Source organism: Pristiophorus japonicus, chromosome 11 (assembly GCF_044704955.1).
Source record: "Pristiophorus japonicus isolate sPriJap1 chromosome 11, sPriJap1.hap1, whole genome shotgun sequence".
Taxonomy (NCBI): Eukaryota; Metazoa; Chordata; class Chondrichthyes; family Pristiophoridae; genus Pristiophorus; species Pristiophorus japonicus.
The window spans coordinates 93,259,287-93,285,648 of NC_091987.1; the positions used below are offsets into that span (position 1 = coordinate 93,259,287).

The following is a 26,362-nucleotide window of genomic DNA, read 5'->3' on the forward strand; positions in this document are numbered from 1 at the left end:
AAAAAATAATACAATTAATAACATATAGTACTTGTCAAACAGGCGATCTGAGAAGCACCTACTTATTAATAAGGCCAGGAATTCCCTCCTCCGAGCAGTCCTGCTCCACCAGTTCTCCGGCGTCATAGCAGAAACCCCTTATTTGGATATGAACGGGTTTCCGTCGCACATCTGGCCAAGTTATAGCCGCGAAACGGGAGCAGCTCCGAGAAAATTCCCGGCCTAGATGTTTGCTTCATAACCTGGAAATAATTAACCTGCCTGACACCAACACCCAGAACAATCACCCTACTTTAAGTCACTAATGTCCCCAAAGCTGTTTAAATTGTGGTATATTAATATTGTGAGGTATCAATACAATTATGTGAAACCCCCATCATCTGCCAGAATGGAGGGGACCGCCTGGTGAATAATAGAAATCAGTACATAATTGAGGGTCCTCCAATTGTGTGTGTGGTGGGAGGGCGGCGGGGAGGGGCGGGGGGGGGGGGGGTGTAAGGCTAACCAAACTGGTAGCAATGCGATGGAGGAGGATTTCCTGGAGTGTATTAGGGATGGTTTTCTAGACCAATATGTCGAGGAATCAACCAGGAAGCTGGCCATCCGAGATTGGGTGATGTGTAATGAGAAAGGACTAATTAGCAATCTTGTTGTGCGAGACCCCTTGGGGAAGAGTGACCATAACATGGTAGAATTCTATATTAGGATGGAGAGTGACACAGTTAATTCAGAAACTAGGGTCCTGAACTTAAAGAAAGGTAACTTCGATGGTTTGAGGAGTGAATTGGCTGGAGTAGACTGGCAAATGATACTTAAAGGGTTGACGGTGGATAGGCAATGGCAAACATTTAAAGATCACATGGATGAACTTCAGCAATTGTACATCCCTGTCTGGAGTAAAAATAAAACTGGGAAGGTGGCTCAACCGTGGCTAACAAGGGAAATTAAGGATAGTGTTAAATCCAAGGAAGAGGCATATAAATTGGCCAGAAAAAGCAGCAAACCTGAGGACTGGGAGAAATTTAGAATTCAGCAGAGGAGGACAAAGGGTTTAATTAAGAGGGGGGAAATAGAGTATGAGAAGAAGCTTGCCGGGAACATAAAAACTGACTGCAAAAGCTTCTATAGATATGTGAAGAGAAAAAGATTAGTGAAAACAAATGTAGGTTCCTTGCAGTCCGATTCAGGTGAATTTATAATGGGGAACAAAGAAATGGCAGACCAACTGAACAAATACTTTGGTTTTGTCTTCACGAAGGTCGACACAAATAACCTTCCGAAAGTACTAGGGGACCGAGGGTCTAGTGAGAAGGAGGAACTGAAGGATATCCATATTAGGTGGGAAATTGTGTTAGGGAAATTGATGGGATTGAAAGCCGATAAATCCTCAGGGTCTGATAGTCTGCATCCCAGAGTACTTAAGGAAGTGGACCTAGAAATAGTGGATGCATTGGTGATCATTTTCCAACAGTCTATCGACTCTGGATCAGTTCCTATGGACTGGAGGGTAGCTAATGTAACACCACTTTTTAAAAAGGGAGGGCAAGAGAAAGTGGATAATTGTAGACCAGTTAGCCTGACGTCAGTGGTGGGGAAAATTTTGGAATCAATTGTTAAAGATGAAATAGCAGCGCATTTGGAAAGCAGTGACAGGATCGGTCCAAGTCAGCATGGACTTATCAAGGGGAAATCATGCGTGACAAATCTTCTGGAATTTTTTGAGGATGTAACTAGTAGAGTGAACAAGGGAGAACCAGTGGATGTGGTGTATTTGGACTTTCAAAAGGCTTTTGATAAGGTCCCACACAAGAGATTGGTGTGCAAAATCAAAGCACATGGTATTGGGGGTAATATACTGACGTGGATAGAGAACTGGTTGGCAGACAGGAAGCAGAGAGTCGGGATAAACGGGTCCTTTTCAGAATGGCAGGCAGTGACTAGTAGGGTGCCGCAGGGCTCAGTGCTGGGACCCCAGCTGTTTACAATATACATCAATGATTTGGATGAAGGAATGGAGTATAATATCTCCAAGTTTGCAGATGACACTAAATTGGGTGGTGGTGTGAGCTGTGAGTGGGATGCTAAGAGGCTGCACGGTGACTTAGACAGGTTAGGTGAGTGGGCAAATGCATGGTAGAGGCAGTATAATGTGGATAAATGTGAGGTTATCCACTTTGGGGGCAAAAACGCGAAGACAGAATATTATCTGAATGGTGGCAGATTAGGAAAAGGGGAAGTGCAATGAGACCTGGGTGTCATGGTTCATCAGTCATTGAAAGTTGGCATACAGGTGCATCAGGCAGTAAAGAAGCCAAATGGTATGTTGGCTTTCATAGCTAGGGGATTTGAGTATAGGATCAGGGAGGTCTTACTGCAATTGTACAGGGTCTTGGTGAGGCCTCATCTGGAATATTGTGTTCAATTTTGGTCTCCGAATCTGAGGAAGGACGCTCTTGCTATTGAGGGAGTGCAGTGAAGGTTCACCAGACTGATTCCCGGGATGGTCGGACTGACATATGAGGAGAGACTGGGTCAACTGGGCCTTTATACATTGGAGTTTAGAAGGATGAGAGGGAATCTCATAGAAACATACAAGATTCTGACAGGACGGGACAGGTTAGATGTGAGTAGATTGTTCCCGATGTTGGGGAAGTCCAGAACCAGGGGACAGTCTTAAGATAAGAGGTAGGCCATTTAGGACTGAGATGAGCAGAAACTTCTTTACTCAGAGTTGTTAACCTGTGGAATTCCTTGCCGCAGAGAGTTGTTGATGCCAGTTCATTGGATATATTCAAGAGGGATTTAAATATGGCCCTTACGGCTAAAGGGATCAAGGGGTATGGAGAGAAAGCAGGAAAAGGGTACTGAGGGAATGATCAGCCATGATCTTATCGAATGGTGGTGCAGGCTCGAAGGGCCGAATGGCCTACTCCTGCACCTATTTTCTATGTTTCTATGTTTCTGTGTAAGGCTGAAGGAGATTAGAGGTAGGGAGGGGTGAGGCCATGGAAGGATGATAATTTTTAAATGTGCAAATAACATAAATTAAATGGAATCTTTCTTGGGCTGTCATACTCATTTATTTCAGATTGAAGGGGACTGGTGTGCGCAGCTGTGGTTCAGTACAGTGTTTATACAGCAAAACTGTGAACATTTGGGTGGGCAATCGATCAGCAAGTTGAGTCATTGGAATGTGGATGCAATGTCTACTGTGCCAATTAAGAATTGTAGGAGGCAACAAACCAGTTCACCGTCTGATGTCAGTGATCATATAAACCCATGAATCCTCATTATGTCGTCCCAACACTGCCTGGTGAATTGTTTTCCTGAATCCCACTGCTGGCCATTCCATCTGTAATAGTTGGGTACGTGGCAAGAACCCGGACATTTTTTTTTTCTTCATTTTATTCCCTCTTTTCTGGGAATTGCTGACTTGAGGCGGGGTCAGATTCCAAAGGCTGGAGCAGCACTCCAGTAGCTCGCTCCAGCGCTCATTCTATTTGCGACAGTGATCACTGGCACGCAATTTACTGTGAGGGTACTGGGCAACGTTCACTTCCGTCTTCCCCCTTGATGCCCGTACCCACGTTCCAGCAGGTTGCACGATCAGGGGGCAGGAACCCAGGTAGATATTTTGCCCTCCCTACCCCAAAGGACGCGAGGACAATAATAATACTCCTACCAGGCGAGGCAGTGCTCTCACCCGCTGAGCTGTTGTGGAGCCCACAAATACGTTGTGAAATCTAGTGAATTGTTAGCTCCTTTCTCACAAGTGGTGATTCAAATCGTAAGGAGTAACTACCTGATCCAAACAATACTCTGAACCCTCCAAGAGTTGGAATGGAGTCCTGTGGCACCGCTTGTTCCAGGATGCCGGGTAACAAAGAGACGATAAACGTCAAGCTAACTGTTCATTTACAGGAAACAGACTGTGATATCGGTTTCTTTTTATCTTTCCAGTGACTGTGATTGCTTTGCTATAGTTCTGATTACACTATTAGGAGTAAGCCGTGCTCACATCTGAACAATGTAATAATAAAAGCAATAAAGTGTGTATTTAAAAGCACTGTGTAAAAGAGCAGCAGTGAGGAGCTGACAATGAACAGGTAATGTTAGCTGGCATAAAATAGACAAGGGGGTGTTGGCAACATTTGTGAATTTTAGAACAATGTCATGGTCAAGTGGATGATGAAGAATAGCATCTACTGTGTAAGGGTGATACACTTGGAATACCGTGCACAGTGTATGGAAGAAGCCAACATGGATGGAATTCCAAATACAGGCAGGCAATTCTGGATGCAGTTCCTGGCAGCAGCAACACAAAACCTGGTAACACTGCAATAAGTGGCCTTAATGTGTTGTCAGCTTCCAGCAGTTGCACAGCTTTAGTCAAGACCCAAAAGGACATGCACTGTCCTTGTCCATCTGTCTTGCACTGGAGACTGATAACAGCTGTGATGTCTCACTGACACAATGAAGTGTTACATTAATTGAAACAATAAAGCAAAGTTTTGCATTTCAGAGTGTTCTGACACCAGTAACTGTCAAAATTAACCGCCAGATGTTGACTTGCACTAGTTTCCTGCATTGTATCCCTGGTTCAGCTTCCAGGCAACTCCCTGATGTAAATATATTAGCAACTCTGAAAAACCTGTTATGGAATCATTAGTATCGGAATAGGCCGCATCCAGGAAGACTATTAGATCAGCTTTAATCCAAAATAATAATGGGTGATCAATTATGCAATATGTAATTTTTTATCTGCTTTTCAAGGTGCATTGTTATGGTAGGTACATGAGTCGCGAGTTGTAGAGCAGCCAGGAATAGTATATCTCATTATTAGACTTTCTGATTTGGAGGGTTTCTTTTTTTAACCTGCATTCAGGTAAAAATATTGAGTGAAATCAAGTGTGCGCAACAGATTGTGCTTTTGGGCTGGGGATTTTCGGCTTTGCTCATTTCAGGGTGATCAACATAAAAACTGGGGCTAGACTTTCCACTTCACATCGCCCATCCAAGGCCCATCTATGGCCCAAAATGGACCTCCATCACCCATTTTGAGCAAAAAGTGGAAACTAGGCCCAAAATATCGCTGGAAAAATAGGCCTCCAACTTTCCACTTTGATCGCTGAGATGATCGCCCAAATGATTGCCCGCACAAGGCCCATCCCAAGTTTCAGCACTTAGCATGCATCGCTGGAACAAGGCCCATTTTTTTCAGCCTTAGCCTGAAAGTGGAAAGTCTAGCCCATAGAAACATAGAAAATAGGTGCAGGAGTAGGCCATTCGGCCCTTCGAGCCTGCACCACCATTCAATAAGATCATGGCTGATCATCACCTCAGTATCCCTTTCCTGCTTTCTCTCCATACCACTTGATCCCTTTAGCCGTAAGGGCCATATCTAAATCTCTCTCTTGAATATATCCAACGAACTGGCATCAACAACTCTCTGCGGTAGAGAATTCCACAGGTTAATAACTCTCTGAGTGAAGAAGTTTCTCCTCATCTCGGTCCTAAATGGCTTACCCCTTATCCTTAGACTGTGTCCCCTGGTTCTGGACTTCCCCAACATCGGGAACATTCTTCCTGCATCTAACCTGTCCAGTCCCATCAGTATTTTATATGTTTCTATGAGATTCCCTCTCATTCTTCTAAACTCCAGTGAATACAAGCCCAGTTGTGTTGATACTGGATTCTTTTCCCTTCAATCTGTTTCAGCGAATTCACTGACACACGAACACGTTTAGTCTTAGCAACATAAGACCTTTATTAGAGAATCTCCCGGCCGGGACCTGTTAAGATAAAGGGGAACACACTCGAGTCGAGCTTGTCCACCTCTGTCCTGACAAGCTACTTAACAGTACAAAAGCTCAACACTTATACATTGTTACAGCAGAACACATTTGAGTGACACTCAGTTTATACAATCATTGGTCGATTTCCCCCATAGCATACCCAATTGCAGGCTAACAACTCTCCAAATAGGACGGGCTCCAGGGATGTGTTTATTGTTTCGATTTTCATAGCATTTCCCTATTTCATGGCTGGATATAGCAGCCCCTCGTCTGACTCATGTCTGACTTTGCTTTTCGCGTAACTCGTGTTTGACCAACTCTGAGTAACCCCTTTTTATGTCGACATTGCAAATATTTCAGCTTGACATTTTCTTTTAGCCATTTTCCCATGATTCCCTATCTCCATCCTTTTGCTACCTTCTCTAGCCATCTACCACTTTCACAATTCTTTTTCACATTCTCTGTTGATCCAATCTCTCCTCATATGTCAGTCCTGCCATCCGGGAATCAGTCTGGTGAACCTTCGTTGCACTTCCTCAATAGCAAGAACATCCTTCCTCAGATTAGGAGACCAAAACTGAACACAATATTCCAGGTGAAGCCTCACCAAGGCCCTGTACAACTGCAGTAAGACCTCCCTGCTCCTATATTCAAATCCCCTAGCTATGAAGGCCAACATGCCATTTGCCTTCTTCACCACCTGCTGCAACTGCATGCCAACTTTCAATGACTGATGGACCATGACACCCAGGTCTCGTTGCACCTCCCCTTTTCCAAATCTGCCACCATTCAGATAATATTCTGTTTTCGTGTTTTTGCTACCAAAGTGGATAACCTCACATTTATCCACATTATACTGCATCTGCCATGCATTTGCCCACTCACCTAACCTGTCTAAGTCACCCTGCAGCCTCTTAGCATCCTCCTCACATCTCACACTGCCACCTAGCTTAGTGTCATCTGCAAACTTGGAGATATTACACTCAATTCCTTCATTTTAATCATTGATGTATATTGTAAATAGCTGGGGTCCCAGCACTGAGCCCTGTGGCCCCCACTAGTCACTGCCTGCCATTCTGAAAAGGACCCGTTTATCCCGACTCTCTACTTCCTGTCTGCAAGCGACCTATGTTTGTCTTCACTAATCTTTTCTCTCCACATATCTGTAGAAGCTTTTGCAGTCAGTTTTTATGGTCCCAGCAAGCTTCCTCTCATACTCTATTTTCCCCCTCCTAATTAAACCCTTTATCCTCCTCTGCTGAATTCTAAATTTCTCCCAGTCCTCAGGTTTGCTGCTTTTCCTGGCCAATTTATATGCCTCTTCCTTGGATTTAACACTCTCCTTAATTTCCCTTGTTAGTCGCGGTTGAACCATCTTCCCCGTTTTATTTTTACTCCAGATAGGGATGTACAATTGTTGAAGTTCATCCATGTGATCTTTAAATGTTTGCCATTGCCTATCCACCGTCAACCCTTTAAGTATCATTCGCCAGTCTAGTCTAGCCAGTTCACGTCTCATACCATCGAAGTTACCTTTCCTTAAGCTCAGGACCCTAGTCTCTAAATGAACTGTGCCACTCTCCATCTTCATAATGGTGGTGGGGCGGTAAAGTTCACGCCGGGGACAGTTTGTGCCTCAGTCAGCAATATTCTGTGCCTCAGTCAGCAATATTCGGCAGCTGGACCCTGAGTGTGGGGTGGAGCGCTAAGGGAGGCGTTGCACACCTCTCTTAGGGCGCTCGGCCGGCTCAGCATGTGAAAATCCCGAGCTAAACCGCCATCCTCCGAGTGCTCTGAGTGGCCTGGGGGGCGGAAAATGAAAAAAAAACCACCAAAACATTCCCAATAAATAACTCACACGACCATAACATAAATTGCAAAAAATATAAACTAAAAAACAATCCCATTTACCTGAGGTTGACATCATTTACCTCACTGCAGCCGCTACTGCTCAGACCGCCCGCTTTCAGAGGCTACAGATCGGGCGGGAGCCAAAAATCGAGCCGGTGTTGCAACCAGGGGCGTTGCCTCTTCTGGCCGGTAATGCTCTACACCCCGCCGAAACTGGTCCCAAATACCCCGACGGGGCACTGGAAGCTGGCCGCCCGCCCAAAAGAGCTTACCGCCGCCATTGCCGCCCCTCTGGGTCAAAAACAGAGGCAGCAACAAGCTGAAAATCCCGTCTTGGAAGGAACAAGTAAATAATACTAAGTATACTGCTGACAGGAGTTAATGTGCACCTTTAGCTGCATCAATCCTCCACCATGGAACTTTGGTCAGCCACCTGGAGATGCTACAAGGCGAGTGAAGGTGTGCCCTGCACCAGTGCTGCCTGTTGCTATAGGGGGAATGTGACGTGCCCCCTGTGCCAAACAGAGGAAGCGGCTGTGAGCAGCACGCCAGAGCTGCAATAGTCTACTGTTGACATTTTCGGGTGTTTTCGAGTTGAACTCTCACCTTGGAATTAATCTTTCCGGGTGGGGCGTGGTTGGGGGTAGCGGAGGTGTAATTATCAGATTTAACTCTAAAATCTGAAGGCTTGCTTATTGTCTCCTGGGGGGAAAAAAACGAAAAGCAGTTTACGCTGTAGCAGAAGGAGCATCTGCTGTAACAAGATCTATTTACCAGTCACTTTAAAAAAAAATCAAAACAAAGTCAACAAAAGGGATTTCTTTCAATTAATTAATCTAAAACATACAATCAGTGACACAACGTTATCATTGCACACATTGCCAGACTTTCTTGTTGGATGACACAACCCCTCAGGGTATAAAACTCCCCGTGCTATTAAATGTTCTGGAAATTTCTATTTTTTTTTGCGGTTGGCAGTGACAGTTCTGAGCAGTTTCTAAATCAGGAGAGCAGAAAAACAAAAGGATTCTGAAAACAAGAGTCCTGTAATTCCACTGTCTAGTTTTTCAGTAGTTGAATTAATTTGTGGGCAATCTTCAACTTCCGCCCGTAACGGGCACGAAGCCAGCTGTGCTACCCGCTTGATGCCAGCATCAGGCGACCTGAACCATTTTTGGCTTGCGCCTCATTAAACTGCTGCCAGTGAGTTGCGGACGCAAAGTGCGCACAAAGTGGGCACCCTGCTACAGTCGCTGGTTGAGGGAGGGCAGGAAATGGGCCCGCTCCCACTGGAGTTTCCTTATTGGAGCACTGCTTCTCCTCCTGGGCTCACCCCAAAAAATTCTTAAGGAGTTCCTCGGCCATTTTTCTCAGCAGCGTCTAGCGGTCCCTGTAAGAGCCGTTGGGCAGCCTGCTGAACACCTGGTACAAAATGGACAGAGCATGCGAGTAGGACCCAAATTTGCATAACTTGCCAACCTTCTGCCTGTTTCATACTGAAATTTGCATCAGGCGGGTCTTCGGCATCAATGGAACGGCAGAGGTGGCCCTTCCCCCGACTTTCAACTGTGGCCGTTTATTCCTTAGGCGGGAAATGGGCGTCAGGCAGTTGAAAGTTGTCCCCGCGACCACAGGAATCATGGACAGGGAGGATGGAGATTGTGTGTGGGAGATGGAAGCTGGAGCAGCAATCATATTCTGTTTCTCTGTCTTAAGCATGCTGTATAAGCATGGGGGCAAAATTCCCCTGTTGTGCACTTCCAGTTAGCGCTGCCGGGGGAGTTTTCGCCGGGGGTGGTGGTGGGGGGCACTACCAGCTCCCGCAAAATTGCGTGGGAGTTAGCGGAGGTGCGAATGCTACGAGTGACCTGGACTACTGCGACTCCAGTGATGACGTCATTGCCATGCACAGCGACCCCTTTTTGCCCCGTGGTAGAAATTGGCCAATGCCCCATGAGGCTGCCAAGGGGGATGCCCGCTCTAGCCTCAGGTCGCGAGCTGGACCGGTCACTAATTGCGATGCGAAACTTAAATGAGAGTTGCGCTGTGCCGAGCACCGCCTTTTTAAAAAATTTACACCCCTTCCCATTCGCTGCTCCTTTTGCGGGGTCCGGGCCACGATCGTGCAGACCGGCACTCCCTTTCAGTACCAGGCTGCGGCCACAGCACCCCTTAGCCCTAGTAGCCCAGTGGAGGCCATCAAAAGGCCTGCGGAGCTTGCAGCGTCCCTCCCCTTTAATGGAAGGGGAGGGGCGTAGAAATCTGTCAACACTATGTGGCGAGGGTACTTAAAGCTATGCAGAGAGGCCGCTTAGCGCCCGGGTAGCGCCCCCGATCCTGCCCCAAAAGGAAGTGGAGTGCACGACGTTGCACTTCACTTCCTGTGAGGGGCGGTAACCTGAATTTCGCTTCCGGGGCGGGACATCTGCACCAGGTGGAGAATGCCCGGTCCCGGAGGGTTTACCGCCTGGGATGCTGGGGAATTTTGTTCCCATGGTGTGGTACAGTACTTACTAAATGGGCCCGTGGCAGAACCTCAAATTGCACCAATTTTTCTTTGTTATATTGGCAGTCAGTCCCATTTAGAAACTTTTGATTCCTTCTATGGGGTTCAATTGGATACCTGGCTATGTGGCCAGGATTAACATTCCAGGATAGTTATATTGGAAAGTCTTTGGATGGAAGAGGGTCACAAAGGCTTACATCCCCACATGAATAAGCTTTAAGTTCAAAATTACTATTGATAATTTTTTTCTTTTCTTTTCAGTGGGAAGAAATCAGTGGAGTGGATGAGCACTACATACCAATCCGTACCTACCAGGTATGCAATGTGATGGAACCCAGCCAGAACAACTGGCTGCGGTCAAATTGGATTCCACGGAACGCTGCTCAGAAGGTTTATGTTGAACTTAAGTTCACTCTGAGAGACTGCAACAGCATTCCTCTAGTCCTGGGATCCTGTAAAGAAACTTTCAACCTCTATTATATGGAGTCTGATGAAGACCACATAGTCAAGTTTAGAGAGAGCCAGTTTGTGAAAATTGACACAATCGCTGCAGACGAGAGTTTCACTCAGATGGACCTGGGCGATCGAATCCTCAAGCTGAACACTGAGGTCCGCGAGGTTGGACCAATCAACAAGAAAGGATTTTACTTGGCCTTTCAGGATGTTGGTGCCTGTGTTGCTTTAGTGTCTGTGCGTGTCTTCTTCAAAAAGTGTCCTTTCATCACGAGGAACCTGGCTATGTTCCCAGACACGGTGCCTGGAGTGGACTCTCTGTCCCTTGTGGAGGTGCGTGGTTCCTGTGTCAATCATTCCAAGGAGGAAGACCCACCCAGGATGTATTGCAGCACTGACGGAGAATGGCTGGTGCCAATAGGGAAGTGCCTGTGTAATGCTGGATATGAAGAAAGAGGAAGCACATGCCAAGGTAACAATTAGTTGGGCTAGAATTGGGAAAACCTCCCCAGTCAGCAGTTTGTAAAGTTTTTGAACTGATTTCAGAAATGTGTTATCAGTTTCAACAGATTTTCAGAATTCTCCTTATTTACAGGGCAATGTTAACACATTAATCTACAGAAACTTGTAGCAAAACATGCTGCTTCACCCACACTGGTTTGGAATTTCTCTTTAAAACTGATGCTTCCAACAACTTTTCAGATCATGTTTGTTTTTGTTTTTAATCTATTGGCAAAATTCTAGATCCTTTGGGGGAAAAATATGGAATTCAATTTTACAGTAATATAGCACAGGTAATTCTAAGTTACACTTGGCATTTTCACAGAATTCCAATTATTCATGTTTGAGGTTCGTGGGGTCCCGAATGCCATAAGTTCCCACTTGAGTGCACTTGGCAAAAGCTACAGGAATGTTATTGATTCTCAAGAATTGTACAAATTGAGTCCTCATGGTTAGCTTGAAACTGACAACATTGCTCTTCATTACATCCTTTGAGGGCTACAAGCGTCTCACTCGAGGTTATGCTTTGACCTGGTTAAGTGTTGCTTCACTGCCATGTTTTGGCAATGCATTTCTTTAATAAAATGATTTAGCAAGTTCAAAAACACAAGTCCATCGAAATGTTTGCTTGATGTATTATTATAATGGTATGGACCAAACTACCTGCAATTGGAGCTTAAATAAATTTAGTGCAACATAGTGGGGCCGAAATTGCCCCTTTCCTAAAGGCCTCTTAACACTGGAAAGCGGCAGACGGCAAAATTCCGCCGTGAAAATCTTCCTCCTGCCAGGCACTGCCAGAAGCTGCTTTTTCCCGGCGGTCCAGTGAGGCTGTGGCCTTCTGCAATGGCGGTGCGGCTCCCATTAAAGGGGAGGACACACTGCCGCTGCCGCCATGTTTTTTTTGCTATGTCGGCCGACAGTCATGCCCCCGAGTTCATCCAGGCTGCTAACATGCAGTTTGGCATCTCCTCTTGAATGCTACGCCACTGACCCAGCCGAAACCCTCCCTAGTGGCCCAGTGGACTGAAGACTAAACATCGCGCAGGCTCTCCCCTTTAAGTGAAGGGGAGAGCCGAGGAGACGTGGCGCCGTGTTGACGTCATCGCGGTGGTCTGAATGGCGGCAGATTAGGAAAAGGGGAGGTGCAATGAGACCTGGGTGTCATGGTTCATCAGTCACTGAAAATGGGCACGCAGATACAGCAAGCGGTAAAGACGGCAAATGGTATGTTGGCCTTCATAGCCAGGGGATTTGAGTATAGGAGCAGGGAGGTCTTACTGCAGTTGTACAGAGCCTTAGTGAGGCCTCACCTGGAATATTGTGTTCAGTTTTGGTCTCCTAATCTGAGGAAGGACGTTTGCTATTGAGGGAGTGCAGCAAAGGTTCACCAGACTGATTCCAGGGATGGCTGGACTGTCATATGAGGAGAGACTGGATCAACTGGGCCTCTATTCACTGGCGTTAAGAAAGATGAGAGGGGATCTCATAGAAACATAGAAACATAGAAAATAGGTGCAGGAGTAGGCCATTCGGCCCTTCTAGCCTGCACCGCCATTCAATGAGTTCATGGCTGAACATGCAACTTCAGTACCCCATTCCTGCTTTCTCGCCATACCCCTTGATCCCCCTAGTAGTAAGGACTACATCTAACTCCTTTTTGAATATATTTAGTGAATTGGCCTCAACAACTTTCTGTGGCAGAGAATTCCACAGGTTCACCACTCTCTGGGTGAAGAAGTTTCTCCTCATCTCGGTCCTAAATGGCTTACCCCTTATCCTTAGACTGTGTCCACTGGTTCTGGACTTCTCCAACATTGGGAACATTCTTCCTGCAGCTAACCTGTCTAAACCCATCAGAATTTTAAACGTTTCTATGAGGTCCCCTCTCATTCTTCTGAACTCCAGTGAATACAAGCCCAGTTGATCCAGTCTTTCTTGATAGGTCAGTCCCGCCATCCCGGGAATCAGTCTGGTGAACCTTCGCTGCACTCCCTCAATAGCAAGAATGTCCTTCCTCAGGTTAGGAGACCAAAACTGTACACAATACTCCAGATGTGGCCTCACCAAGGCCCTGTACAACTGTAGCAACACCTCCCTGCCCCTGTACTCAAATCCCCTCGCGATGAAGGCCAACATGCCATTTGCTTTCTTAACCGCCTGCTGTACCTGCATGCCAACCTTCAATGACTGATGTACCATGACACCCAGGTCTCGTTGCACCTCCCCTTTTCCTAATCTGTCACCATTCAGATAATAGTCTGTCTCTCTGTTTTTACCACCAAAGTAGATAACCTCACATTTATCCACATTATACTTCATCTGCCATGCATTTGCCCATTCACCTAACCTATCCAAGTCGCTCTGCAGCTTCATAGCATCCTCCTCGCAGCTCACACTGCCACCCAACTTAGTGTCATCCACAAATTTGGAGATACTACATTTAATCCCCTCGCCTAAATCATTAATGTACAGTGTAAACAGCTGGTGCCCCAGCACAGAACCTTGCGGTACCCCACTAGTCACTGCCTGCCATTCTGAAAAGTACCCATTTACTCCTACTCCTTGCTTCCTGTCTGACAACCAGTTCTCAATCCATGTCGGCACACTACTCCCAATCCCATGTGCTTTAACTTTGCACATTAATCTCTTGTGTGGGACCTTGTCGAAAGCCTTCTGAAAATCCAAATATACCACATCAACTGGTTCTCCCTTGTCCACTCTACTGGAAACATCCTCAAAAAATTCCAGAAGATTTGTCAAGCATGATTTCCCTTTCACAAATCCATGCTGACTTGGACCTATCATGTCACCTCTTTCCAAATGCACTGCTATGACATCCTTAATAATTGGTTCCATCATTTTACCCACTACCGATGTCAGGCTGACCGGTCTATAATTCCCTGTTTTCTCTCTCCCTCCTTTTTTAAAAAGTGGGGTTACATTGGCTACCCTCCACTCGATAGGAACTGATCCAGAGTCAATGGAATGTTGGAAAATGACTGTCAATGCATCCGCTATTTCCAAGGCCAACTCCTTAAGTACTCTGGGATGCAGTCCATCAGGCCCTGGGGATTTATCGGCCTTCAATTCCATCAATTTCCCCAACACAATTTCCCGACTAATAAGGATTTCCCTTAGTTCCTCCTCCTTACAAGACCCTCTGACCCCTTTTATATCCGGAAGGTTGTTTGTGTCCTCCTCAGTGAATACCGAACCAAAGTACTTGTTCAATTGGTCTGCCATTTCTTTGTTCCCCGTTATGACTTCCCCTGATTCTGACTGCAGGGGACCTACGTTTGTCTTTACTAACCTTTTTCTCTTTACATATCTACAGAAACTTTTGCAATCCGTCTTAATGTTCCCTGCAAGCTTCTTCTCATACTCCATTTTCCCTGCCCTAATCAAACCCTTTGTCCTCTTCTGCTGAGTTCTAAATTTCTCCCAGTCCCCGGGTTCGCTGCTATTTCTGGACAATTTGTATGCCACTTCCTTGGCTTTAATACTATCCCTGATTTCCCTTGATAGCCACGGTTGAGCCACCTTCCCTTTTTTATTTTTACGCCAGACAGGAATGTACAATTGTTGTAGTTCATCCATGCGGTCTCTAAATGTCTGCCATTGCCCATCCACAGTCAACCCCTTCAGTATCATTCGCCAATCTATCCTAGCCAATTCACGCCTCATACCTTCAAAGTTAGCCTTCTTTAAGTTCTGGACCATGGTCTCTGAATTAACTGTTTCATTCTCCATCCTAATGCAGAATTCCACCATATTATGGTCACTCTTCCCCAAGGGGCCTCGCACAACGAGATTGATAATTAATCCTCTCTCATTACACAACACCCAGCCTCCTCCCTAGTTGGTTCCTCGACATATTGGTCTAGAAAACCATCCCTTATGCACGCCAGGAAATCCTCCTCCACCGTATTGCTTCCAGTTTGGTTAGCCCAATCTATGTGCATATTAAAGTCACCCATTATAACTGCTGCACCTTTATTGCATGCACCCCTAATTTCCTGTTTGATGCCCTCCCCAACATCACTACTACTGTTTGGAGGTCTGTACACAACTCCCACTAACGTTTTTTGCCCTTTGGTGTTCTGCAGCTTTACCCATATAGATTCCACATCATCCAAGCTAATGTCTTTCCTAACTATTGCATTAATCTCCTCTTTAACCAGCAATGCTACCCCACCTCCTTTTCCTTTTATTTTATCCTTCCTGAATGTTGAATACCCCTGGATGTTGAGTTCCCAGCCCTGATCATCCTGGAGCCGCGTCTCTGTAATCTCAATCACATTATATTTGTTAACATCTATTTGCACAGTTAATTCATCCACCTTATTACGGATACTCCTTGCATTAAGACACAAAGCCTTCAGGCTTGTTTTTTTAACACCCTTTGTCCTTTTAGAATTTTGCTGTACAGTGGCCCTTTTTGTTCTTTGCCTTGGGTTTCTCTGCCCTCCACTTTTCCTCATCTCCTTTCTGTCTTTTGCTTTTGTCTCCTTTTTGTTTCCCTCTGTCTCCCTGCATTGGTTCCCATCCCCCTGCCATATTAGTTTAACTCCTCCCCAACAGCACTAGCAAACACTCCCCCTAGGACATTGGTTCCGGTCCTGCCCAGGTGCAGACCGTCTGGTTTGTACTGGTCCCACCTCCCCCAGAACCGGTTCCAATGCCCCAGGAATTTGAATCCCTCCCTGCTGCACCACTGCTGAAGCCATGTATTCATCTGCGCTATCCTGCGATTCCTACTCTGACTAGCACATGGCACTGGTAGCAATCCCGAGATTACTACTTTTGAGGTCCTACTTTTTAATTTAGCTCCTAGCTCCTTAAATTTGTTTTGTAGGACCTCATCCCTTTTTTTACCTATATCGTTGGTACCAATGTGCACCACGACAACTGGCTGTTCACCCTCCCTTTTTAGAATGTCCTGCACCCGCTCCGAGACATCCTTGACCCTTGCACCAGGGAGGCAACATACCATCCTGGAGTCTCGGTTGCGGCCGCAGCAACACCTATCTATTCCCCTTACAATTGAATCCCCTATTACTATCGCTCTCCCACTCTTTTTCCTGCCCTCCTGTGCAACAGAGCCAGCCACGGTGCCATGAACTTGGCTGCTGCTGCCCTCCCCTGATGAGTCATCCCCCCCAACAGTACCCAAAGCAGTGTATCTGTTTTGCAGGGGGATGACCACAGGGAACCCCTGCACTACCTTCCTTGCACTGCTCTTCCTGCTGGTCTTCCATTCCCTATCTGGCTGTGGACCCTTTCCCTGCAGTACGACCAACTCGCTACACATGCTACTCACGTCATTCTCAGCATTGTGGATGCTCCAGAGTGAATCCACCCTCAGCTCCAATTCCGCAACGCGGTCCGTCAGGAGCTGGAGGCGGATACACTTCCCGCACACGTAGTAGTCAGGAACACTGGAGTCGTCCCTGAGTTCCCACATGGTACAGGAGGAGCATAACACGTGACCGAGCTCTCCTGCCATGACTTAACCCTTAGATAGGCAACAACAATGCTAAAATTTACTCACTGATATAGAAGAGAAAAAAGAAAAACTATTCACGAATCACCAGTCAATTATTTACCCCCTTGGCTGTGACGTCACCTTTCTGTTTCTTTCTACTTCTTTTTTGCCTTGTCCCTGTAGCTGCACAAGTACACCTTTTATAGGCCTCTCCACGCACCTCCGACGCTGCTCCCGACTGCCACCGACGCTGGGCCCCGGACTCCCTGCTGTGCCTTTTATAGGCTTCTCCACGCACCTCCGACGCTGCTCCCGACTGCCGCCGACGCTGGGCCCCGGACTCCCTGCTGTGCCTTTTATAGGCCTCTCCACGCACCTCCGACGCTGCTCCCGACTGCCGCCGACGCTGGGCCCCGGACTCCCTGCTGTGCCTTTTATAGGCCTCTCCACGCACCTCCGACGCTGCTCCCGACTGCCGCCGACGCTGGGCCCCGGACTCCCTGCTGTGCCTTTTATAGGCCTCACCAACGGACCTCCTCGACGCTGCTCCCGACTGCCGCCGACGCTGGTCCCCGGACTCCCTGCTGTGCCTTTTATAGGCCTCACCAACGGACCTCCTCGACGCTGCTCCCGACTGCCGCCGACGCTGGGCCCCGAACTCCCTGCTGTGCCTTTTATAGGCCTCACCAATGGACCTCCGCGACGCTGCTCCCGACTGCCGCCGACGCTGGGCCCCGAACTCACTGCTGTGCCTTTTATAGGCCTCTCCACGCACCTCCTCGACGCTGCTCCCGACTGCCGCCGACGCTGGTCCCCGGACTCCCTGCTGTGCCTTTTATAGGCCTCTCCACGCACCTCCGACGCTGCTCCCGACTGCCGCCGACGCTGGGCCCCGGACTCCCTGCTGTGCCTTTTATAGGCCTCTCCACGCACCTCCGACGCTGCTCCCGACTGCCGCCGACGCTGGGCCCCGGACTCCCTGCTGTGCCTTTTATAGGCCTCACCAACGGACCTCCTCGACGCTGCTCCCGACTGCCGCCGACGCTGGTCCCCGGACTCCCTGCTGTGCCTTTTATAGGCCTCACCAACGGACCTCCTCGACGCTGCTCCCGACTGCCGCCGACGCTGGGCCCCGAACTCCCTGCTGTGCCTTTTATAGGCCTCACCAATGGACCTCCGCGACGCTGCTCCCGACTGCCGCCGACGCTGGTCCCCGGACTCCCTGCTGTGCCTTTTATAGGCCTCACCAATGGACCTCCGCGACGCTGCTCCCGACTGCCGCCGACGCTGGGCCCCGAACTCACTGCTGTGCCTTTTATAGGCCTCTCCACGCACCTCCTCGACGCTGCTCCCGACTGCCGCTGACGCTGGGCCCCGGACTCCCTGCTGTGCCTTTTATAGGCCTCACTAACGGACCTCTTCGACGCTGCTCCTGACTGCCACCAACGCTGGGCCCTGGACTCCCTGCTGTGCCTTTTATAGGCCTCACCTCATCTCATAGAAATGTATAAGATTCTGACGGGACTGGACAGGTTAGATGCGGGAAGAATGTTCCCGATGTTGGGAAAGAACCAGGGGACATAGCCTTAGGATAAGGGATAGGCCATTTAGGACTGCGATGAGGAGAAACTTCTTCACTCAGAGAGTTGTTAACCTGTGGAATTCCCTGCCGCTGAGAGTTGTTGATGCCAGTTCATTGGATATATTTAAGAGGGAGTTAGATATGGCCCTTACGGCTAAGGGGATCAAGGGGTATGGAGAGAAAGCAGGAAAGGGGTACTGAAGGAATGATCAGCTATGATCTTATTGAATGGCAGTGCAGGCTCGAAGAGCTGAATGGCCTACTGCTGCACCTATTTTCTATGTTTCTATGTTTCTATGTCATTACATTCTTTCTCCTCCCCCCCCCTCCCCCCCCACCCCCAACTTCCGTCTTTCAAATGTGCTCACTGCCCCACTTCCGCTCCCATTATGAGTGACTTCCGGCCCACCTGTAAAAAAAAAACCAAAAAGCGGAATTTTGCTCAAGAGACCACCTCAACCACCGGGGTGGTAAAAACACACTTGAACCAGGGTTTCGGGCAGGGAGCAATTTCAGGGCCAGTGAATTCTCAATAAAATAATTACTGTGGTCATTGCCTAGTCCAAAGTACTGGCTAACTGATAGGGAAAAGACATTTTGTTTAAATATCCACATAATGGCACTTCAGATTCAGTCAAAGGATGTCCAAAAAAAAACATCGAAACCCGACAGATTTTACCCTTGTCCCATTTCCTTAGTACTATCAAGAAATTAATGTTCTTTATTGTAAATACACTTGGACAAATGTTTGGAGTGTTAAGTAGAACACATTTAGGTCAAGCTGCTAATAGTGTTCAACGAGGAAGCAAGCTTATCATGCAAGTACTGTGCAGCGTAAGTATCTACCCCACTTACCATTCCCTTGTCAATTTTTATATAAAACAGTTGCTTTATCAAAATATTTAAATTGCACACCTCATATCTTTTGTTAAGCAAATAATTGAGTGGATGTGCATGGGTGATGTAAACTGAGGGGCTATCACCTTTGATAGTGTTTGCTCCTTTATCACTCCTTCTCCTTGGCAGCAGCCTCTTTGGAGATTAACTATCTTTCTTCCCAGTCCCTGCTGAGTGGCTTAATTGAGGCTGAGAACAACGTCTCTCAGTCTGACCGATTGGTCCCACTGACACTGATGTCAAAAATCGGGCGCACTCCAAGATTATCTCATTGAACTATTCCACTCCAGTACACTTCCCTCAAAAACGAGAGGAATTCGAGAACTCCATGAACCCTAGCAATACATTTTTAAAAGGCGATAGTTTAAAAAAAAATGGGATAGATGTAAGAAAAACATACTTGCATATATATAGCAATTCATATCATAATTTATCACATCTTTTAGAAATATCTCCAAACGCTTGACACACAATGGATTACTTTGAAGTGTATAGGGAAACATAGCAGCTATTTTGCATACTGCAAGATCCTTTTTTTAAATTAATTCCTGAGTTTCCTGTGGACATTGTTGGCAAGGCCAGTATTTATTGCCCATCCCTAATTTCCCTTGCGAAGGTAGTGGTGAGCCACCTTCTTGAACCACTGTTCTTTGGTACAACTGAGTAGTTTACTAGGCCATTTCAGAGGGCAGTTAAGAGTCAACCACTTTGCTGTGGCTCTAGAGTCACATATAGGCCAGACCAGGTAAGGACAGCAGATTTCCTTCCCCAAAGGACATTCATTAGTGAACCAGATGGGTTTTTACAACAATGGTCACAATTAGTGATACTAGCTTCTTATTCCAGAATTATTTACTTAACTGAAGTTAAATTCCCCAGCTGCAGTGGTGGGATTTGAATTTGTGTCTCCGAATTATTAGTCCAGGTCGCGGGATTACTAGTCGAGTAATCTAACCACTATGCTACCATTCCCAGTAATGCTCATAAACAGCAGTGAGATAGCTGATCATTTAATCCGTCTTTGATAGTATTGGTTGATTGAGGCATGTCAGCCTGAACTCTTTTTCAAATAGTGCCATGGGGTCTTTAACGTCCACCTGAACCATCGCAATAGGCATCAGTTTAAGCCCTTGTCTGAAGAATAGTATTTCCTACAATGCAGCTTTCCCTCAGTACTACAGCAGTGTCAGTTTAGATGATGGGCTCAATCCTCTGGTATGGGGCTCAAATCTACAATCTTCTGACCCACAAATCACAATACTTCTAACTTAGCCACGCTGATGTAAGCACTTACTCCAATGGCCTGCCCGCTCCTTTAAATCATACAAAAGCAAAATACTGTGGATGTTGGAATCTAAAATAAAAACAGAAAATGCTGGAAATCTCAGCGGGTCAGGCAGCATCTGTGGAGAGAAAAACACAGTTAACCTTTCAGGTCGATGATCTGACGAAGGGCCATTGACCTGAAACGTTAACTCTGTTTTTCTCTCCACAGATGCTGTCTGACCTGCTGAGATTTCCAGCATATTCTGCCTTTAAATCATAAATGTGTGTTATAGTCACAGAATTCCACCTACCAATAGATTATTGGTAGAGGAGGTGAAAACCATGCCAAAAGGAGTGGACTATATTCATGTCATATTTCAAAATGTTCAATTTATTGGTAGAAAATTTGCTAAAGTCATTGGTTTAATTAATTTTAAAAACACACATAGCAATACAAAAAGTATGAATCAAATAAATTATGTACATACACAAGTGTTAAGTCATTTGCCATGTGACCATAACAAACCTGTCTAGGCCCAGTATTTTCCTCTACATTGTCTGACAATAATGAGCATGCATTCATTCCAAATTATTTCAATATTCTTCACCCCATTCCTCCTGCCTTTCTTTCCTGTTATTTCTGTTATGAAGGTGTTGCACAATAAAGCTGCAGACGCTCCATTAGTTTTATGGGCACTTAACCACAAACAACCATTTTAAGGCGAGGCAATTTACAATGCTCTGACCAGTGTTTTGAATGAATTGTTTTTCAATGATTGCACTAGTGCATCAATGTTAAAGGTACAGTGAGAAAATCACTCTTTTGATTCAGGTTAGACGCACATTTAAATGATTGAAAAGCTAACAGTCACAGACAGGTGGAGGAATAGTGCAAGGGAATGAGGTTCCTCCCCAGGGAGATTAAAAGAACAATGTCAATTAAGAGGCCGTGGATCTGCAGGGTGGTGAACATTTTTGCCCCTATGCTGCAACCAGAAGAGTTTTCTCAGTTTGAGATTATTTTCTGCAATGCGTTCATTACCCGCCGATTAAAATGCACAAACCCTGCTCTGTAGTAATGCAGTGCTTTCGATCTTTTGGTTCCCGCTGACCTTTTAAATGTTATTTTGAGTGGCTGAGCTACAGCAGCGTCTGATGTGAAGAAAAAAGTGGCACCACTTGTGGGGCAGAATTCTTTCTTGGATGTTTTTGAAGGACCCATTATAGTAGTACTTCTAGAGTGCGCCTAATAGAGGCTAATAATGGATCATCTTACATAGTATTGACAGCTGAGGCGGGAACCTCTGGCGCTTTCACTGGTATGCTTTCAAAAAAAAACAGCAAGGAAATGAAATGGAAAGTCCAAATTCTGCACTTGAACTTTAACTGTAATTTTGTGCAGGCTTCAGAAAATAGAATGCTGCTGTGTTTTTTTTCTGTCATGCCTGTTAAGTCACTTGAGATCAGCCTGCATAGCACTCAATAGGTCAGTATATGACAACAACAACTAGTATTTATATAGCGCCTTTAATGTAGTAAAACATCTCAAGGTGCTTCACATGAGTATTATTTGACACTGAGCCACATAAGGAGAAATTAGGGCAGATAACCAAAAGCTTGGTCATAGAGGTAGGTGTTAAGGGGCGTCTCAAAGGAGGAAAGTGATGTATAGAGTTAGAGAGGTTTAGGCAGGGAATTCCAGACCTTAGAGCCTAGGCAACAGAAGGCACGGCCGCCAATGGTTGAACGATTATAATCAGGGATGCTCAAGAGGGCAGAATTAGAGGAGCGCAGAGATCTCTGGGGGAGGGGGGAGTGGGTTGCGGGGCTGGAGGAGATTATAGAGATAGAGAGGAATGAGAATTTTGAACGAGGCATTGCTTAACCGGGAGCCAATGTAGGTCAGTGAGCACAAATACTACAAAGAGGTTAAAATTTAAAATCAAATCAAAGTAGCTGTTGAAAACAATACCATAATAATGTTGTACTACAGTATTTGATCGCTTCTATAGAAACCATCAATATTAGGCTAAACAAATTGAAACAAGCTCAGAAATTGAAATCTGTTTTCTCATGTATTTTTCATGAAGTAAACCACCACCGTTTACCATATGTTATGAATATCTTCAAGGGAGGGTTAGGCATTGTTTAATAATATTGTTGCACCAGTCAGCCTAAACAATTCAAGAAGTAATGCTAATCTGAGAAAATGCGTTGCACCTGTCCAGATGTTTGCAGCTGCGAAACATTGCAGATTACAGGAAGATATGACAAAACATACTATTACTCCGTCAACTCTGAATCTGCACTTAAGAATATAAGAGCATAAGAGGTAAGAGCAGGAGTAGACCATTCGGCCTCTCGAGCCTGCTCAGCCATTCAATAAGATCATGGCTGATCTTCTACCACAACTCCACTTTCCTGCACTATCCCCATATCCCTTAATTCCCCTCGAGTCCAAAACTCTATCGATCATAATCTTGAATATACTCATCGACTGAGCACCCATAGTCCTCTGGGGTAGAGAGCTGTGGCTTTATAGCTGTGTTTGAGGTCAGAGGGTTAATGCTAAATGTTGGAACTTTGGGGGGTATTTTAATCCCAAAAAACGAGTGGATTTGGGTCGGGTGGGAGGTTAAAGTATTAAAAATCTGAACCCAACCTCCCACCCTGTCCACTTCCAGTTTTAACGGAAACAAAACAGTGGGGGGGAGGCATCCAACCCATTCACAGGAGGTGGGTTGGCAATTTAAATACTATACTGAGGCTACATGCCGCAAATTTATCCACCATTACAAATTTAACCCAGAGGTTAAACGAAGGTGAGGACTGCTGGATCCAGGCCTTCCACTGCCTTCCACTTACCTAGTGGATCCTGCTTCACCAACTTCCCACAATCGGACTCCCCCCGCCCTCCACCCCCCCGACCCTTCTGATCTCCCCCATGAGGTCTCTGATCTCGCCGCCTTAGGCCTCTGATCTTCCCCACGAGATTTCTGATCTGCCCCCTGATCTGGCCTCCGATCTCTTCCCCCCCCCAGCCTCCAATCTCTCCACTCCACCCCAGCTCCAGCCTCCGATCTCTCAGGCCTCTAATCTCCCCACCCCCAGCCTCCGATCCCTCCCTTCTCTCTGCTCGCCAGCTGCGGTCTGGTGCCGAAGACCTACCCGGCCGACAGCCAGCCAGCCTTTCAATCTGGCTGGCTGTGGTTGGGTAATGGAGAAAAATTGTTCATCAGGTCCTGCCGTTAAATCCAGCAGGACCTGAGGGAAACCTGTTCTTTCAGCCTTCTGCTCCCTCCCTGCATTGTGTCATTAATGGCTGTTCAAAATCATGATGGCTCTAGACAGAGCAGATAGAGAGAAACTGTTCCCATTGGTGGAAGAGTCGAGAACCAGAGGATACAGATTTAAGGTGATTGGCGGAAGAACCAAAGACGACGTGAGGGAAAAACCTTTTTACTCAGTGAGTGGATAGGATCTGGAATGCACTGCCTGAAAGGATGGTGGAGGCAGACTCAATCATGGCTTTCAAAAGGGAGTTGGATAAGTACCTGAAGGAAAAAGAATGTAAGGCTACGGGGATAGGGCGGGGGGAGTGGGACTAGCTGAAATGCTCTTGCAGAGAGCTAATACAGTCTTGATGGGCCAAATGGCCATCTTCTGTGCTGTAACTATTCTATGGTTCCAATGTTATGACTGAGCCGCTGAGAAATACCACCAACGAAGTCTCCACAAGATCCTGCAAATTCCCTGGGAGGACAGACGCACCAACGTTAGCGTCCTCGATCAGGCCAACATCCCCAGCATCGAAGCACTGACCACACTCGACCAGCTCCATTGTGCGTGCCACATTGTGCGTATGCCTGACACAAGACTCCCAAAGCAAGCGCTCTACTCAGAACTCCTTCACGGCAAGCGAGCCCCAAGTGGGCAGAGGAAACGTTTCTAGGACACCCTCAAAGCCTCCTTGGTAAAATGCAACATCCCCACCGGCACCTGGGAGTCCCTGGCCAAAGACCGCCCTAAGTGGAGAAAGAGCATCTGGGAGGGCGCTGAGCACCTCGCGTCTCGTCGCCGAGAGCATGGAGAAATCAAATGCAGGCAGCGGAAAGAGCGTGTGGCAAACCAGTCCCACCCACCCTTTCCTTCAATGACTGTCTGTCCCACCTGTGACAGAGACTGTAATTCCCATATTGGGCTGTTCAGTCACCTAAGAACTCACTTTTAGAGTGAAAGCAAGTCTTCCTTGATTTCGAGGGACTGCCGATGATGATGATGACTGAGCAAACCAGTCTTGGGCCAGGCTATCCGACTGACTCAAGCTTTTCAAACTCCAATCCAAGTCCTCAACATTACTATTTCCTTATTTTTAAAAAATTAACACAAATTAAAACTTGTTGAAATTCCACTTTTCTGGTCATAAAATGGGAATTTTGCCGTTATAAATGAGATCTAGTCAGCTGAAACTTAACCAAACCAACCAAATTTAGAACCAGTTTTGTTAAACAGAAGATCTGGTTCAGATTAGTATAGATTTAACCCACTCTAATTGAATGTCTAAATTGATGTAATTCAGACTGGTGACAAAGTCTGTAACTTGTCCCTGTGCAATTGTTTAAGTTGAGGTAGCTTAGATTTTGGCCCTATTCAGTTGAAAGTCTAAATTAATGTATGTCAGATCTCTGGCCCTGATACTGGGCTTTTTAAATTGAATGTCTAAATCAATGTAACTCAGACTGCTTGGCCTGATTTTTTCTTTTCCACAATTGACTGTCTAGACTTATATTAGAATAGCATAGGTATCTTGTTCTTTTTTTTTGCACCTCTTATTCAAATAGGCAAAATATTCTACACTCGTCTCATTCAGATTTGAACTGTCAAAATTCTGAAAGTTCCAATGGGATTGTGAACCCTGCCCCGAATCAGGCAGGTGGGGACCAAGGCAAGTGACAAATTGTCCTGACATCGGCACCTTGAGACCTGGGAGATTTTAACTCTCCGGCCTCATCTGCAAGCCCGACCGAAATGGGTCAGTGGGTGGTAGCGCAATGTCGATGGGAGTTTGAAGAAACGATCCCTGGCATTAAGGTAAGGCCTAAACTTTCATTGGGGAGCCCAGAGGAGCAAGGAAGGTTAAAAAAAAAAGTTAAAAGACTTACCTTTTTGGGCCTCTTCTGGCAAGACTAGGTTGAACAGCACGTGGTAGACCACAAGCCTTGAAACCCAAGTCTGACTATATTGCAGGACACCTCTAGACTGATCCAGGCATGCTGAAGTGGACCTTTAGAATGCCAATATGCTCTATAATGATTTTGGTAATAATATGAACCTTGTCATTGCGGTGCTTAGCTGGTGTCCTGAAAAAGTGCACTACTGTCATCAACATGGCTGCAGAGAATAGCCTTGATCTCCTTGGTCCGACTCAGACAATTGCCTTTCAGGTGCGAAGGGAAGAAGAACGATGGACTGCCTTAAAGTAAAGACATTGTGGCAGATTAAAGTGGCATCTGCCAGGAAAGCAAGCATTAATGTGCATGATATAATGTCGGTCAGTAAGGAGTCAGAAATTGTGTGAGTGGAATCCTTTGTTGTTGCAGGTTGAGGTAGAGTGTTTAGGTCTGTACTTCAGGTCAAGGTGATACTGGCGGGTAGGTACCGTGCCATATGCCTTCTTTGCTGCCTGATCAACCTGGCTACCCTGCATTCCTCCTCCTCCTTCTTTTCCAATAACACAGATAAAGAAAGAAAGACTTGCATTTATGTGGCATCGTTTATGATCACCGGATGTCCCAAGTGTTTAATTAAGTATTTTTTGAAGTGTAGTCACTGTTGTAATGTAGGAAACATGGCAGCCAACTTGCGCACAGCAAACTCCCACAAACAACAATATGATAATGACCAGATAATTTGTTTTTGTTATGTTGATTGAGAGATAAATATTGGCCAGTGCACAGGAGATAACTCCCCTGCTTTTCTTCAAAATACTGCCTTGGGAACTTTTACGTCCACCTGAGAGGGCA

The 26,362-nt window shown here is 46.3% G+C and overlaps 1 protein-coding gene across 2 annotated transcripts in view; it reads left to right on the top strand.

The window, feature by feature from the left end:
• The window catches only part of epha3 (eph receptor A3), a 274,879-nt gene that overhangs the window by 56,096 nt on the left and 192,421 nt on the right, over positions 1 to 26,362 (top strand). For both annotated transcript variants that reach the window (XM_070893735.1, XM_070893737.1), the window contains exon 3: positions 10,414 to 11,077. In XM_070893735.1, the coding sequence (XP_070749836.1) occupies positions 10,414 to 11,077 (664 nt within the window). The remainder of the gene's footprint in view (positions 1 to 10,413; positions 11,078 to 26,362) is intronic.